This window comes from Mixophyes fleayi, chromosome 3 (genome assembly GCF_038048845.1).
Source record: "Mixophyes fleayi isolate aMixFle1 chromosome 3, aMixFle1.hap1, whole genome shotgun sequence".
Taxonomy (NCBI): Eukaryota; Metazoa; Chordata; class Amphibia; order Anura; family Limnodynastidae; genus Mixophyes; species Mixophyes fleayi.
This window is the reverse complement of record NC_134404.1, coordinates 306,231,593-306,244,220: the sequence shown is the minus strand read 5'-3', so window position 1 is coordinate 306,244,220 and position 12,628 is coordinate 306,231,593. Positions and strand designations below refer to the sequence as shown.

The window sequence follows — 12,628 nt, the reverse complement described above, 5'->3', positions numbered from 1 at the left end:
CAAAAGTTAATTTGACTATATTAAAACAATCTGTTCACTGCAGAACCTGATATCAACTCTGAAAATATCATGACCCAGAACCCACATAAAATAGGGTTATTTACCAATATTGGTCAAAAGATGCAAACACACTGTAATCCGTAGCAACCAGCTGCCAAATGCAAGTTAAGCACTGAAAGCAAACGTCTGATTGGTTGTTATGGTCCAGTGACAATTTACACCTCTAAGCAATGACGCTCACTTACTGCAACCTTAGGGTACAGCGAGGGGTGGGAAGATTTATTTCTAGACAAATGCATTGCAGTTCTTAAATATACCCCTAGGGCTTTAGTTCTTCTAAAACACAATTATTCCATTTTTAACAGAGGATAGACGCTTTACATCAGTATACCTTATTAAGCACGGGCACATGAGCATACAAGTATGTGTGCATTAATGAGCTGAGCTCCTGGCAAGACATTTCAAACACATTTATTTGGTCTTCAGCTGAAAAGGGATAACACAGCGACAAGCACAAAAATATAGTGTAAGTGGGCTTATTAGAGTCTTGTCACTTACTCATATCTGGAGGTGGTAGATGTTTACGCTTACCCAAATAAATTTAATGAAAGAGATAATGATTATATTAGGACCTTGAAATAGATGCCATTAGTCAAAGAAAGTTAATTATAAGTTGAGAATTAAAAGCACCAACCTGATTCCCCTGAGCTAGCAAAGCTTTCAGGCGAGCTATTTCAGCTCGAAGCTCACGAATTAGCTTGACATTAGCATCCTCATTAATGGTGGGCTTGTTGATAATGTTTTTGGCTCTATTTGCATAGCGAAGTGTGCTTAAGGTTTCACCATAATTGATATCAGCAGGTGAAATAGCTGTGAAGAGAAGAATTCAAAGACAAATTATTCAGCACCTTAAGCTCCAATGAACAAGAAGGTGGTTTATAATTTGAAAGTCAAATAGGTTTGTCATTACTTTAACGTGTACTCTGTTCAGTTTTTTACATTTCGCATTTTGTACTTTAAAAGACTTGGCAAATAGCTGGTTAAAAAACAACTGCAGTCACACGGGTTACATTATATGCAAAACAATGCTTTTACACTTGGCCTATTTATAGGTTAGAAACAAATCTGGCTGCAAAACTGATTACAATATGTATTTTACTGTGTACCCTCCTAATCAAAACTACAATCACTGATTACATTTGTTTTGAGCTATAAAAACATAGGTGTAATGATTTGCTTTTCACACACAGGCACACACAGCTTTTACTGCAATAACCACAGGCCTTATGATATAATGAGGCTGCGGAAAGGATGAACACCTGTGGGCACTGCATTACAGTGAGGGGTGGGGGCAACTCTTTCAACATGTCAAAAGCGCATTTTTTACATTTTCGGAATCTATCCAAAATTACAACAGTCAGCTGGAGAGCATCAGAGTAGTATTTTAGATTCTTACTTTTTTATTTGCCTATAACATGTGAAATTGTGTTTGGTATGTGACACTTTCTTTATATTAAATGATCTTCATTTTATTTAGGTCTGTATAGTGCCACCATACTATGCAGCTCTGTACAGGGACTATTTATCATTCACATCAGTTCCTGCCATATTGGAACTTATAGTCTAAATTCCCTAAAGCTGGGTACACACTACAGGGTTTTCGTCCAATAATCGGCTCAACCAGCTGACATATGACCGCTCGCTCAAAAGTCGGGTCAGTGTGTGTAGTGACACGATGGTCGAAAGTCTGCCCAAATGGACGATTGTCGCCTCATTTGGTTGGTCGTACCATTAAATATTTTCGTTCCAATCTCGTTTCCGTTGTGAAGTGTGTATAAGTTTCCAACTGATCCACAACAGTGTGTACGAAATTACAGTCATTGCTCACGACAACATAGCTGTAAAAAGTCGCTAACGGGACAGTTGCTCTTCCCTCGATCGTCTTAAACAAGGCTAGTGTGTATGCAGTCCACGGACCGAGCAATCGGACCATTGATCGGATGTAAAATCGATCGGCATAAAAAGTTGGTGAAAAATTCTGTAGTGTGTACCCAGCTTAACACAGCCCCACACACAAACTTTGGTCCATATTATTGGGCAGCCAATTAACCTACCAGTTATGTCTTTGGACTGTGGGAGGAAACGCATGCCAACACAGGGAGAACATGCAACCTCCACACAGATATGATACTTGTTGAGAATCAAACTCATGAGCCCAATGCTGTGCTGCCTAGATCCATTGTAAAGGATGACTCCACCTAACATAACCAGCATAAGTGTGGGGGGTTGGGACTTCTTACTGCATCAACAACCAGAAGAATAGGAACCGTTGCAGCGCAGAACTGAAGGGAGCGAGTTCCTCTAAACAGAGGGGTCCTTGCATGGTACCTCCTCAGTACTGCTGGCTGGGAGGAGGATGTTAGGAACAAATCAACAGTTATGTACAGCTGTCTTTTTAGGATTTAAGCAAGAATCTTCGTTTAAGAAATACAAATAACTTCAATCCTGATCTTAAAAAAAGCAACCGATCCTTACCGTTGAGCATTCTGGCAATAGGCCCTCCTTTAGCCAGGTATTACTCCCCATTAACTAAAGGTAGTAGTAGAGCCAGTATTACCCTCTGGTATAAAAACTTATTGAGTCTTGATACCGCTCCCAAATCCAAACCTCAGATACAATGGGAATCAGACCTTCAGTTAGATTTGTCAGAGGAAGACTGGGAACATATTTTTGCCAACTCCTTTAAAATGTCCAAGTGCCTTAACCACACTGAGATGTTGGTAAAATTATTGAATAGAATATATGTTACTCCAGACAAACTTCATAAGATCTGGCCTTCTATATCCCCACTATGTTGGCGTAATTGTTCTGAGCGTGGCGATATTTTTCATGTATTTTGGTCATGCCCGGTAATAAGGCCTATATGGAATAAGGCCTTTCAATTGATAAGCTCAGTCCTTCGTCACTCGGTCCTCCCCACACCAGAGTTAGCTTTATTGCAATATTATCCCCCCTCTCTTCCCAGTTGGGATAGATACGTGACAGGCCAGATACTGATAGCAACCAAAGCAGCTATAGCCCAGGCCTGGAAGCAGCCTCTTCCCCCTACTCTGGCCAAGATAATCTCCAAAATTAATTTCAATTTTGAAATGGAAACCCTGGGTGTCCCATATTCCACGTCAACATCGTCCCCGCTGATTAAGTGGAGAGCCTGGCATAATTATGTGACAGATGGGGAGGGAAATCCATCACGTTCACTTACCTCACCCTCTAATGACAACGACGCTGGTGAATGATCTTTTGTTTGATGGGGTGTAAAGTATTAATCAAGCCGAATGTACACAACGTATAGTCAATTGCATTGAATTTTGACGCTGTATTTTTTTCTCAAGGATATTGTGTATGTGTTCCATCCCCTTTCCCTCTTTTTTTTTTGTACCCCTTTTGAAAAACCTTGAAAAAAACCAATAAAAATTTTATTCGTTAAAAAAAAAAAAAAAAAAAGCAACCGATACACATTACATAGTTTCAGCACAAGTAACAAATATGCCATCAAATACACTTCTAAACTGTATAAAACAATAAAGTGGTCCAAGATGCTTACTAGCAATCATTATGGTTTTAGCGTTTCCTCCCAGGCTATCTTTTAACAGCCAAGTCAGAACTGAATCACGGTAAGGCACGAATACTTGCTTTTTCTTCACAAGGTGGTTGGCTGCATCCTGAGATAAATCAGCTGAAAAACAACAGACAGAAAAGGAAATAAATGCCAAAAAATAGACTTTCTATTCCCTTCTCAGAAATCAAGAATCCCTGCGGGATGCTTTCAACATTTTTGTAGTCATAATACAGAGAATATCTTTTTTTTAACTTTTAAATGGCTTAAGGCAGCATTTAAAAAACGTCACCGGTGAAAAATATTGAATGAGACAATAGTGTAACGGCTATCATGCGAAACCACCTACAATTAAAGAAAAGAGGTATAGTGGCGTACCTAAGGCAGAAATTACATTTCCCAGAGTAACGAGAGATTTATTAATGTTCCCTCCCTCCTTGAGTCGCACGCCGGTAGCACCAGTAGCATCGGCTCTCTCGCTTCCGGCCAGGTCCACTAAATGAATCTTGCTGACTGTTTCACAAGGCATTTCAGCATCAAATTTGGCCTGATGGTAAATAAACAAAAATGATCATGTTACACAGGACTGCCGGCAGGTACATCACTACAGATGACAAAAGAAACAAAGCCATAAATGTAGTACTGCCCCCTACATCTCCGACCTCCTCACCATTCACACTCCTGCCCGATCCCTGTGCTCTGCCACTGACCGTCGCCTCTCTTCCACTCTCATTACCACTTCCCACTCCAGAATCCAAGACTTCTCCCGAGCTGACCCCCTACACTGGAATGACCTCCCTCGCTCCATCCATCTCGCTCCCAAGCTGTGCTCCTTCAAACGAGCACTTAAAACTCACCTGTTCCTTAAAGCCTACCCAATCATCCACCTAACCCCTCACCTACTCTGCTCGTTCTTCCCTCGTGTCTCCACACCTGTTCTTCTGCTCCGTCATTACTCCATTTGTCTGTCCCAGAGTTTCTGAAGCACTGGTACTTTGTGTTTACTGTTCTGCACTGTTTAACCCTGTATGGTTTACTGTTTGTACTATGTACGGCGCTGCGGACACCTAGTGGCGCCTAACAAATAAATGATAATAATAATAATAATAGTTTGATAGAAGATGCAAACCAATGTGACCTAAAGTGAAATATCACAGTTATTTAAAAATTATAATGCAACCCCTTCGTGGCTGCTGCTAGACAGTGCCTTCATACAACCGTGGTGAAACTAGATACAGTATATAAAATATTACAAGTTACAGTACAGTTGTGCTACAAGTAACTACCAAAATAAAGTAAACACTTTAGTAAATGAGGGGTATAAAGTAAATTGAAAGCAGCTTCCTCACTGGTGTTGTTCTTGAGTTAATTATGCAGAGGGTACGGTAGCTATCTGTCCAGAGGTGAGAATGGGATTGGAAATGGAAGTCTATTGCCCCCCACCCAGATGCATGCAGGGGAGCGAGTGCATACATACATACATACGGAAATTCACTGCACATGGGCCTTCTCAGAAGAGCGGAGTGGGGATCCTCAGGGATAGACTGGCATCGAAGCCACTCAACCCTACAAATGTTGTTGTGCAGCATTACACCCCTGCTCATTAGGCCTATTGTCATGTATAAAAAATGATGGGTAGGCCTAGCTGCCCAATAGAGAGAAGGAGAGAGGGAAGGGGGGGGGAGTGGCGCACGAGAGGGAGAACTTTAAAGGATTATGATCGCCCCCCTCTTGCTCGCTGAGCGAGCGAGAGAGGGGGGGCGAGAGAGAGGGACCATTGCAGTGAAACATTGTAGCTTGGATTAATTAAAACCTTTCAACTAAGCATCTCACAGTCATGAGAACTATTGTGTTTTACTCTTCAAAACATGGTTTCCCAAAATAAGTAGTTAGAGGTCACTGCATGGCATTTTCCATTTTTTTTATTGTGCCATTTACAAAATTATGCGGTAAAAAAATAGTCTCATTGCTCACTTATATTTGCTTTCAAATAAGCCAATAAAGATACGTATAACTGTCAATGGTATGAAAAGGTATATGTTTCAAAAAAAAATTCTTTGTATTTACTGATCAGCCACTTAAAAAAACTTCTCCCTTTAAGAGCAGTCACAGAATTAGTAGGGACAAAAAATTATTTCAGGCCTTTTTTTTCCCCAATTACAAATTAAAATTGGTAACTGTAAATAATACAAATAAATTTATGTGAGCATTCACTTCAGTTTTTCACAGTGTGTCAATGCTTTCCTCACCTACACATTACACATTTATTATGAATTAACAACTTGGTCAGAAATATTGTCTTAAAATACATTCCCTTTAACTATGAAGTGGTAGATATATTTTGCAAAGATCTAGCAGCTTTTACAATGACATTAAAGATCAAGTTCCAAGTACCCATGACATTGATTGTGGAGGGCTTTGAATGTCAATAAGCCAATCTTGAAACAGATTTGCTATTCTACAGGCACATAAGTGATACCGTTCTTTTCATGGGAGACACAAGTAGAGTACATAGCAATAGCCCAAGAGTGAAGATACAAATTCCTGTATGGAGTGTAGGGAGGTGTTTTGAGGGAATCAAATGATTGTCATCAGAAGAGCATAGCCAGAATCAAACTAAAGATTTGATCATGACTATCCACAATCAAGTACAAAATCAAGATTCCGCACATGATAACAGTTTTGTAACTCTAAACACACAAGCTTAATCCCAGTTAGTTGCCCCAGCTGCAATCAATCCTGCTCCCATCATAAGAACCTCTGTTTTATCAGGGTTCAATCTCAACCAACTGGCACTCATCCACACCTGGAGCTTAGCTAGACAGCCATTCAGGACTGTTATAGGGCTCTTAGTACGTACAGCAAAGGACAGGTACAGATTATGACCATCTGCGTGGCAGTGGCTGTCCAAGACATGACATCTGCTTATTTCACCCAGGGATATATTGTATACTGCAAATATTATGGGAGATAGGACAGAGCCTGTGGAACACCACATGACGGGGGCAGTGGAGCAGATTAGTAAATATAAATTTAAAACAATAGATCCAAGTACTCTAATGTTAAGGAGCACCCATCGCCTACATACAGGGAACATAGCCATTTTGGAGGCTAAATATATATATTCAGTAGTACAATTACTGAGTTACAAAGTGTCTCAGTGGTGTCCGGGTTCTCTAGTGAATTGATTTGCATAATTGTTGCCTACGGTCTAAGGGCTACATTTAGAAAGGGTAATGAGCAAATCCTTTGAGCCTTTATTAGCACAGGTTTACAAAGCAAGATGTTGGTGCTTGTAGAGGCGCCAGCCAATGGGAGGGCATAACATTTTCTCTGACTTCTCTTTGCGTAAGGAGACTGTACTAGTATTATTATTGTGGATATTGTATATCAGCAAAAGCCAAGATCATTCTCTAACAACAAAAGTTAGTACAGCGATCATATGAAAGGCTACTAATGTAAATTCTTATCAACTTGCACAATGAAGCCTCTAGCATACTTCATTTATATTGATGATTTGCTACTAATCTGGACTGGCTCTGAAGATGAGCTGCTGACTTTCCATAAAAACTTCAACAAATTTCACCTAATCATTAGACTCACTCTTCACTACTTACGATCTCAGATATATTTCCTGGATATGACCCTATACAATAAAAACAATATCAGTCTATCAGAAACCTACAGGTCGCCCAGAATATCAGAGATGAAACAGCTTTCACCCAGGACACAAAGAAGTTCATCATTTGCAGCCAAGCTCTGAGATACATTCGGATTTGTTCAGACAGTGAAGACAGAAAACAACACCTGCTATCAATGAGAAATACATTCCTACAACAAGGATACCATCCAATAGTTATAGATGAACAGATCCACAAGGATCCCAAGGAGTAGCCTTCTGGATTAAAAACAGAAGGAGGTTAAAAGCATGCCCCTAGTGGTCACTTACAATCCCACATGATCATCTTCGGGAAAATTGCTGCTGACCTTCAACCCATATTTCAGAAAGACAATAGACTGAAGGAAATATTCCCAGATTTACCTCTCCTTTCATACAAACAGCCTGCCAACTTAAGAAATCTCCTCGTTATAAGTGCCCTCCCATCACCATCAGAGACTGGCACTTTCCTTGCAAAAACAAAAAATGCAAAACCTGCACCCATGTCCTACCTACAAACACAGTCCATGTACCCAACACACAACGGGACCATAAAATCACTGACACATTCTCATGTACATCTTCCAATGTGGTGTACATTATACAGTGTACAAGGTGCCCTGAGGGAATTTACATTGGGGAGACCAAGCAGAAACTGTAATCCAGGATGAATTTACACAGACACACAATAAAAAAGACTCTTGACACCCCCGTGGGTAAACACTTCTCTGGACCAAGACACAGTATGACAGATTTAAAAGTCCTAATACTGAAAGGTCTTTTTAAAAATGACAGGGAGAGAAAAATATGGGAATTCAAGCTGATAAGAACACTCCAGTCATTGACTAAAGGACTCAATCTAACACCTGGATTTATGACCCACTACATGGACAAACTTCACACCCAACAGCAGAGTACAGACCTCTGAACTCACAGGACGTTTACTCTTCCATTCACAACGAAAACCTCCTTTTTATTACTTTAGCTTATCTTAATGATGTATCCCCCCCCCCCCCATACAAATATCTTGATGTAACAGCTCTTAAATGTTGTGCCTTTTTTTCAGTCGTTCATTTGTAAACTTGCCTGATGAAGGGGCCTCTCTGTGCTCTGAAAGCTAGCAAATATAATCATTTTTTGGGTTAGCCAATAAAATATCACTCCTATAATACTTTTGTCTTTTTTGACACAAAAACATTTAAAACCACATAGATTTTTTCTGACTAACACGGTACTGCAATAATAATAAAAAAATATTTTTTGCTCCACATATAGATCAAAGGACAAACACATAAAATAAAAGTTTCAAGATATGTTGATCATAACAGCCTTGTCAATTCCCTTACTACGTAGCTCAAGGTCGTCAGTATGGATTAAAAGTATCTCTAGATTTCCAATAACAGATTAGTTACAACGTTTATGGTTAGTCATTGTCTTTACATAAAGCATTATGATAGTTTCACAGTTATGGAATATGTTTTTGAAACTATAAAATCATGTAATTATACATTTGCCCCATACTAACAGAATATTAGGCTGCAGTTTAATCAATGGACTTGCCAGATTCTGAAAAAGACAAAGCCCACACACACCAACCACAACGTTACAAGGAACTCTAATAAGAATCATTTCCCGCAGCTATATTGGTGTTCGATTTACTGTCAAAGAAATAACTATAATGATTTTATTTTATTTTTTAAAAGGTGCATTTGCACTGGAGACTGGGGAGCCTGGACTAGCAAAGCTTCAGACGGTTACCTTACTTTTTACCAGTTGCCAAACAATTTTTTCAAAAATAATTTATTAGTTCACCGGATGGAGTCTTATTCCACACTCATCTCATATTACAGTCACTGGATTGGGTTAAAGTAATAAAGTGACCTATTATCATCATCAACATATATTTATATAGCGACAGCAGATTCCGTAGCGCTTTACAATTGGCCTATTAGCACAACAATGTAATGATTTCATTATTTTTTACATATTTATAGGTCACCACTGAAAATCAAAAACAGATTAGCAGAGCAATGTTGTTACATTATCTGCACTCTTCCTTTCTCGCAGAATGGACAACACAGCGCTGTCCGTGGAGCATCACTCACTGCAAAATACTCTCAAACATATATAGATGACCCAAACCAGCAAAAGTAGAGACTATAGAGCTAAATCAATATTACTACTGTTAGATAAGGAAAGAACAGATCTCGGGTCTCAGAGAGAATGTGAAACGATCATTCCACATTGTTGTAGTTAAGAAGAAATAGATTTACAATCAGAATTAAACATAATTGCCAAATTTAAGGAATGTGTTATTCTAACATTATTAATGGCTGTAAAATATATTTCTTAACATCAAATTTCGCCACAAAAATAAACCTACTATGGAAAATAACATTATATTGCACAGAGTTTTATTGCCATAAAATGTAGCATTTATGGATCACAAAATATTGTGACAGAGATGTGGCCACTTGGCCCAGAGTCCAAATGGCTTCACATTTGACCATACACATCTCAGTGTACATGGGAGCCTAGTAGCAGAGATAAGGTTCCCAAAAACAAGTCTAACGAGGTCTAATAAGCTAGCACAATTATACAAGCCTTTCCACACTGCCTTGAGTGCATTAAAGGAAAATAAAAATTAATCAACATGATTTGCATTTACTGCTCTTAAGTTTCATAGAGAAATTAAGAATATCTATAAGAATGTAATGTGTATATTCAATGTTTAAAACCATAAAATCGGTCTTGAAATGACTGCAAAAAAGGGGAAATACCAAGAAAACATAAATAATTCTTACATTTAGTTATAACTGCAGCTACCATTAAGAAAAACTATTATGAACCATCAATATGAATAGGTAAATGAAAACCCCACCTAAACAGAATTACTTTACAATAAACTCCCTTTGGCAAGCCTTCCCTTAGGGAATTATTCATTCCCACTAACATTTCTCCCAGGTTGACCGCTGTGAGAAATTTAAAAGTAAATCCAATGTTTACTCAATGGTTCTCAACAAAGTTACTTAACAGTTCTCAACAAACTTGGTTATCAACAAAGATGACTAGAAGACTGAGAGCTTGTCATATCAGCAACATTGTCCCGATATATTTTCTATCTTTTCCAGGCAGCTGGAGTTGGGTGTCAGTATTGGAAGTAATTGGCCAAAAGGTCTCTGGGAAGTCAGCTGAGACATCACATGACAGAGAGACCAATCAGCCCAGTAATTTCCTCAGAAGCCTGCCAGAGATCCCTTGTGCAGTTACAACCAACTACAACCAAGGGAATGGCCAAGAGGTTTGGGGCAGCTTAGAAGTTGTAGAAACACACAGATAATGTTGGTAAACAGTGGAGAATTTTTAATAATGATCCATATGGAACCACAGACTGTCTACATCATGTTTCACTTAAAGTTTTGCAACAGTTTCCTGCCTATTGAAAGCACAATATGAAGATAATTATGTCCACGTATGGGATCCACATGACTGATAAACAGGTAGTCAGGCGCCACATTACCTGAGTGAAGTTGATGGTAAAGATGGCATGTGACCGACTGCTCACATCATTCATACCAGTGGCAGCTGTGGTTCTGTTGATGTTCCCAGCATCCATTAGCTCCTCCACGTCACTGTAATTCTGAACTAAGTGCTTTGACAAGTCTGCAAATATGACAGGAAATGGGTAAGAGAATAGTCAATCTTAACATAATACTCATCATCTGCTTTAGTAGATGAAGTAACCTAATCTTGTTTAAATCATGACAAATGTTTTATGAAAGGGATCCCACATAAGTCTTTTTAGAGCAATCTGTGAGATTACCATGACCCGGGTCATCTTTATACTGTGCCAAAGACATGTTACTAATAAACCATATTGAACACATACACACACATGCAAATGTCTTCAATTGTTGCTTCTGAATACATATTTGAGGTTGAGTGCGAGACCAAGGCCATCAGTTTTCATCAATCAAAAGGTGCCGAGGGATCGGCCCTAGTTTCCTACATCCCCTGCTAAACCCTATCGTTGTAAGCTCCTATATTATAGCAACATGTGGTTAGCAAGTCTCAGGATCAAGGCACTTTGCATCAGTGATAATACTCCATAGAATAACACTAGGCACATGTTTACCACCAGATCCTACAAATGTCATTTTCTGACAGATCAAGGGTAATCATGGGAGCAGGTGAGGAAGAAAACTACAATTAGGGAGCCAGTCCCTTGGTATCACAATAAAACAGAAAATTAAATGTTTCTCCATATATAATCAAGGCTGCTTCAACGTCACAAAACACAACATCTAAAATGCCCCATTTCAACCAGGATATGTGCACTATTCCCAATTTGCACCACTTCCCATTACAGTTACCTTAGTTGGATTGGGCAACATGGTAAAAGCTCCTACTGCGTGACTTATTCAGGTTTGGCTCAGGTATACTTAATGGGTACAGCAGCGCAATGTGTGAAGTTAGTAATACTGGAAGAATAAAGCAATCAAACAAAACCTCTGAAATTTACATTTCCATCATATAATGAGCCAATTTCCCAACTGTACCCCATATTTTACATATTTCCATGTGGGATTAATCTACCAGAGTGGACTATAATTTATTAATTTGTGTACAGTTGAGGAAATCCTAAAACCATAGTTTATGGAGTAGCTAGGGAGAGAGAGATAAGGACCATTAAACCATAATAAAGAATAGCTAAATCGCATGTAAACGTCTCTACCTTCAACATAAGGACCTTCTTTAGGATGCTCTCGAACTCTTAAATTAAAGGTTTTAGATGACTTTCTTCTTAGCAGATCTCTTACTCTTTCATTGTAAATTTCTAGGTAACTGAAATAAATCAATAAATAACACATTTAAACATAAAAGAGAAACTTCAGTCTAAGGAGTGTGGTTTCTACAGATAACATAACAGCCCCCCCCCCCCCAATGTTTTGGCTATGGTAAACACCATCTATGCCACACTTCCTTCCTGCACCTGTTCTTTCATCCAACAGTTGAAAGCAATGTTCCCTTAACATTATAGGATCTAGGAACTGGAAAGTTAAAAAGGGGTTGCGCAGTTTTGGATAATCTATGCTTAAATAAACATGCCCCACACATAGCACCTTCCCTAGGAGCCCACAGTTACCTGAAGCAGAGTGCGGATTCTATGACATATACAGCACTCAAATATCCAGCTTCAGATAGCAGGACAGGTGCCCAATTTGTATGTGTGGGGGCATGTTTGAATAAGAATGGGTTATAGAAAGTTTAAAAATTCTTTTAACAATAAAACACACCCCCCATTTGATGATGCATTGTACTAGGATCTTAATACAGCATTGGAGAGGATTGTT

At 39.0% G+C, this 12,628-nt stretch overlaps 1 protein-coding gene across 2 annotated transcripts in view; it reads right to left on the bottom strand.

Moving 5' to 3' along the window:
• Positions 1-12,628, bottom strand: part of KIF16B (kinesin family member 16B) — a 238,413-nt gene that overhangs the window by 200,564 nt on the left and 25,221 nt on the right. For both annotated transcript variants that reach the window (XM_075203942.1, XM_075203941.1), the window contains exons 7-11: positions 12,010-12,119; positions 10,795-10,937; positions 3,995-4,163; positions 3,605-3,736; positions 695-870 (exon numbers count right to left, since the gene is read on the bottom strand). In XM_075203942.1, the coding sequence (XP_075060043.1) occupies positions 695-870; positions 3,605-3,736; positions 3,995-4,163; positions 10,795-10,937; positions 12,010-12,119 (730 nt within the window). The remainder of the gene's footprint in view (positions 1-694; positions 871-3,604; positions 3,737-3,994; positions 4,164-10,794; positions 10,938-12,009; positions 12,120-12,628) is intronic.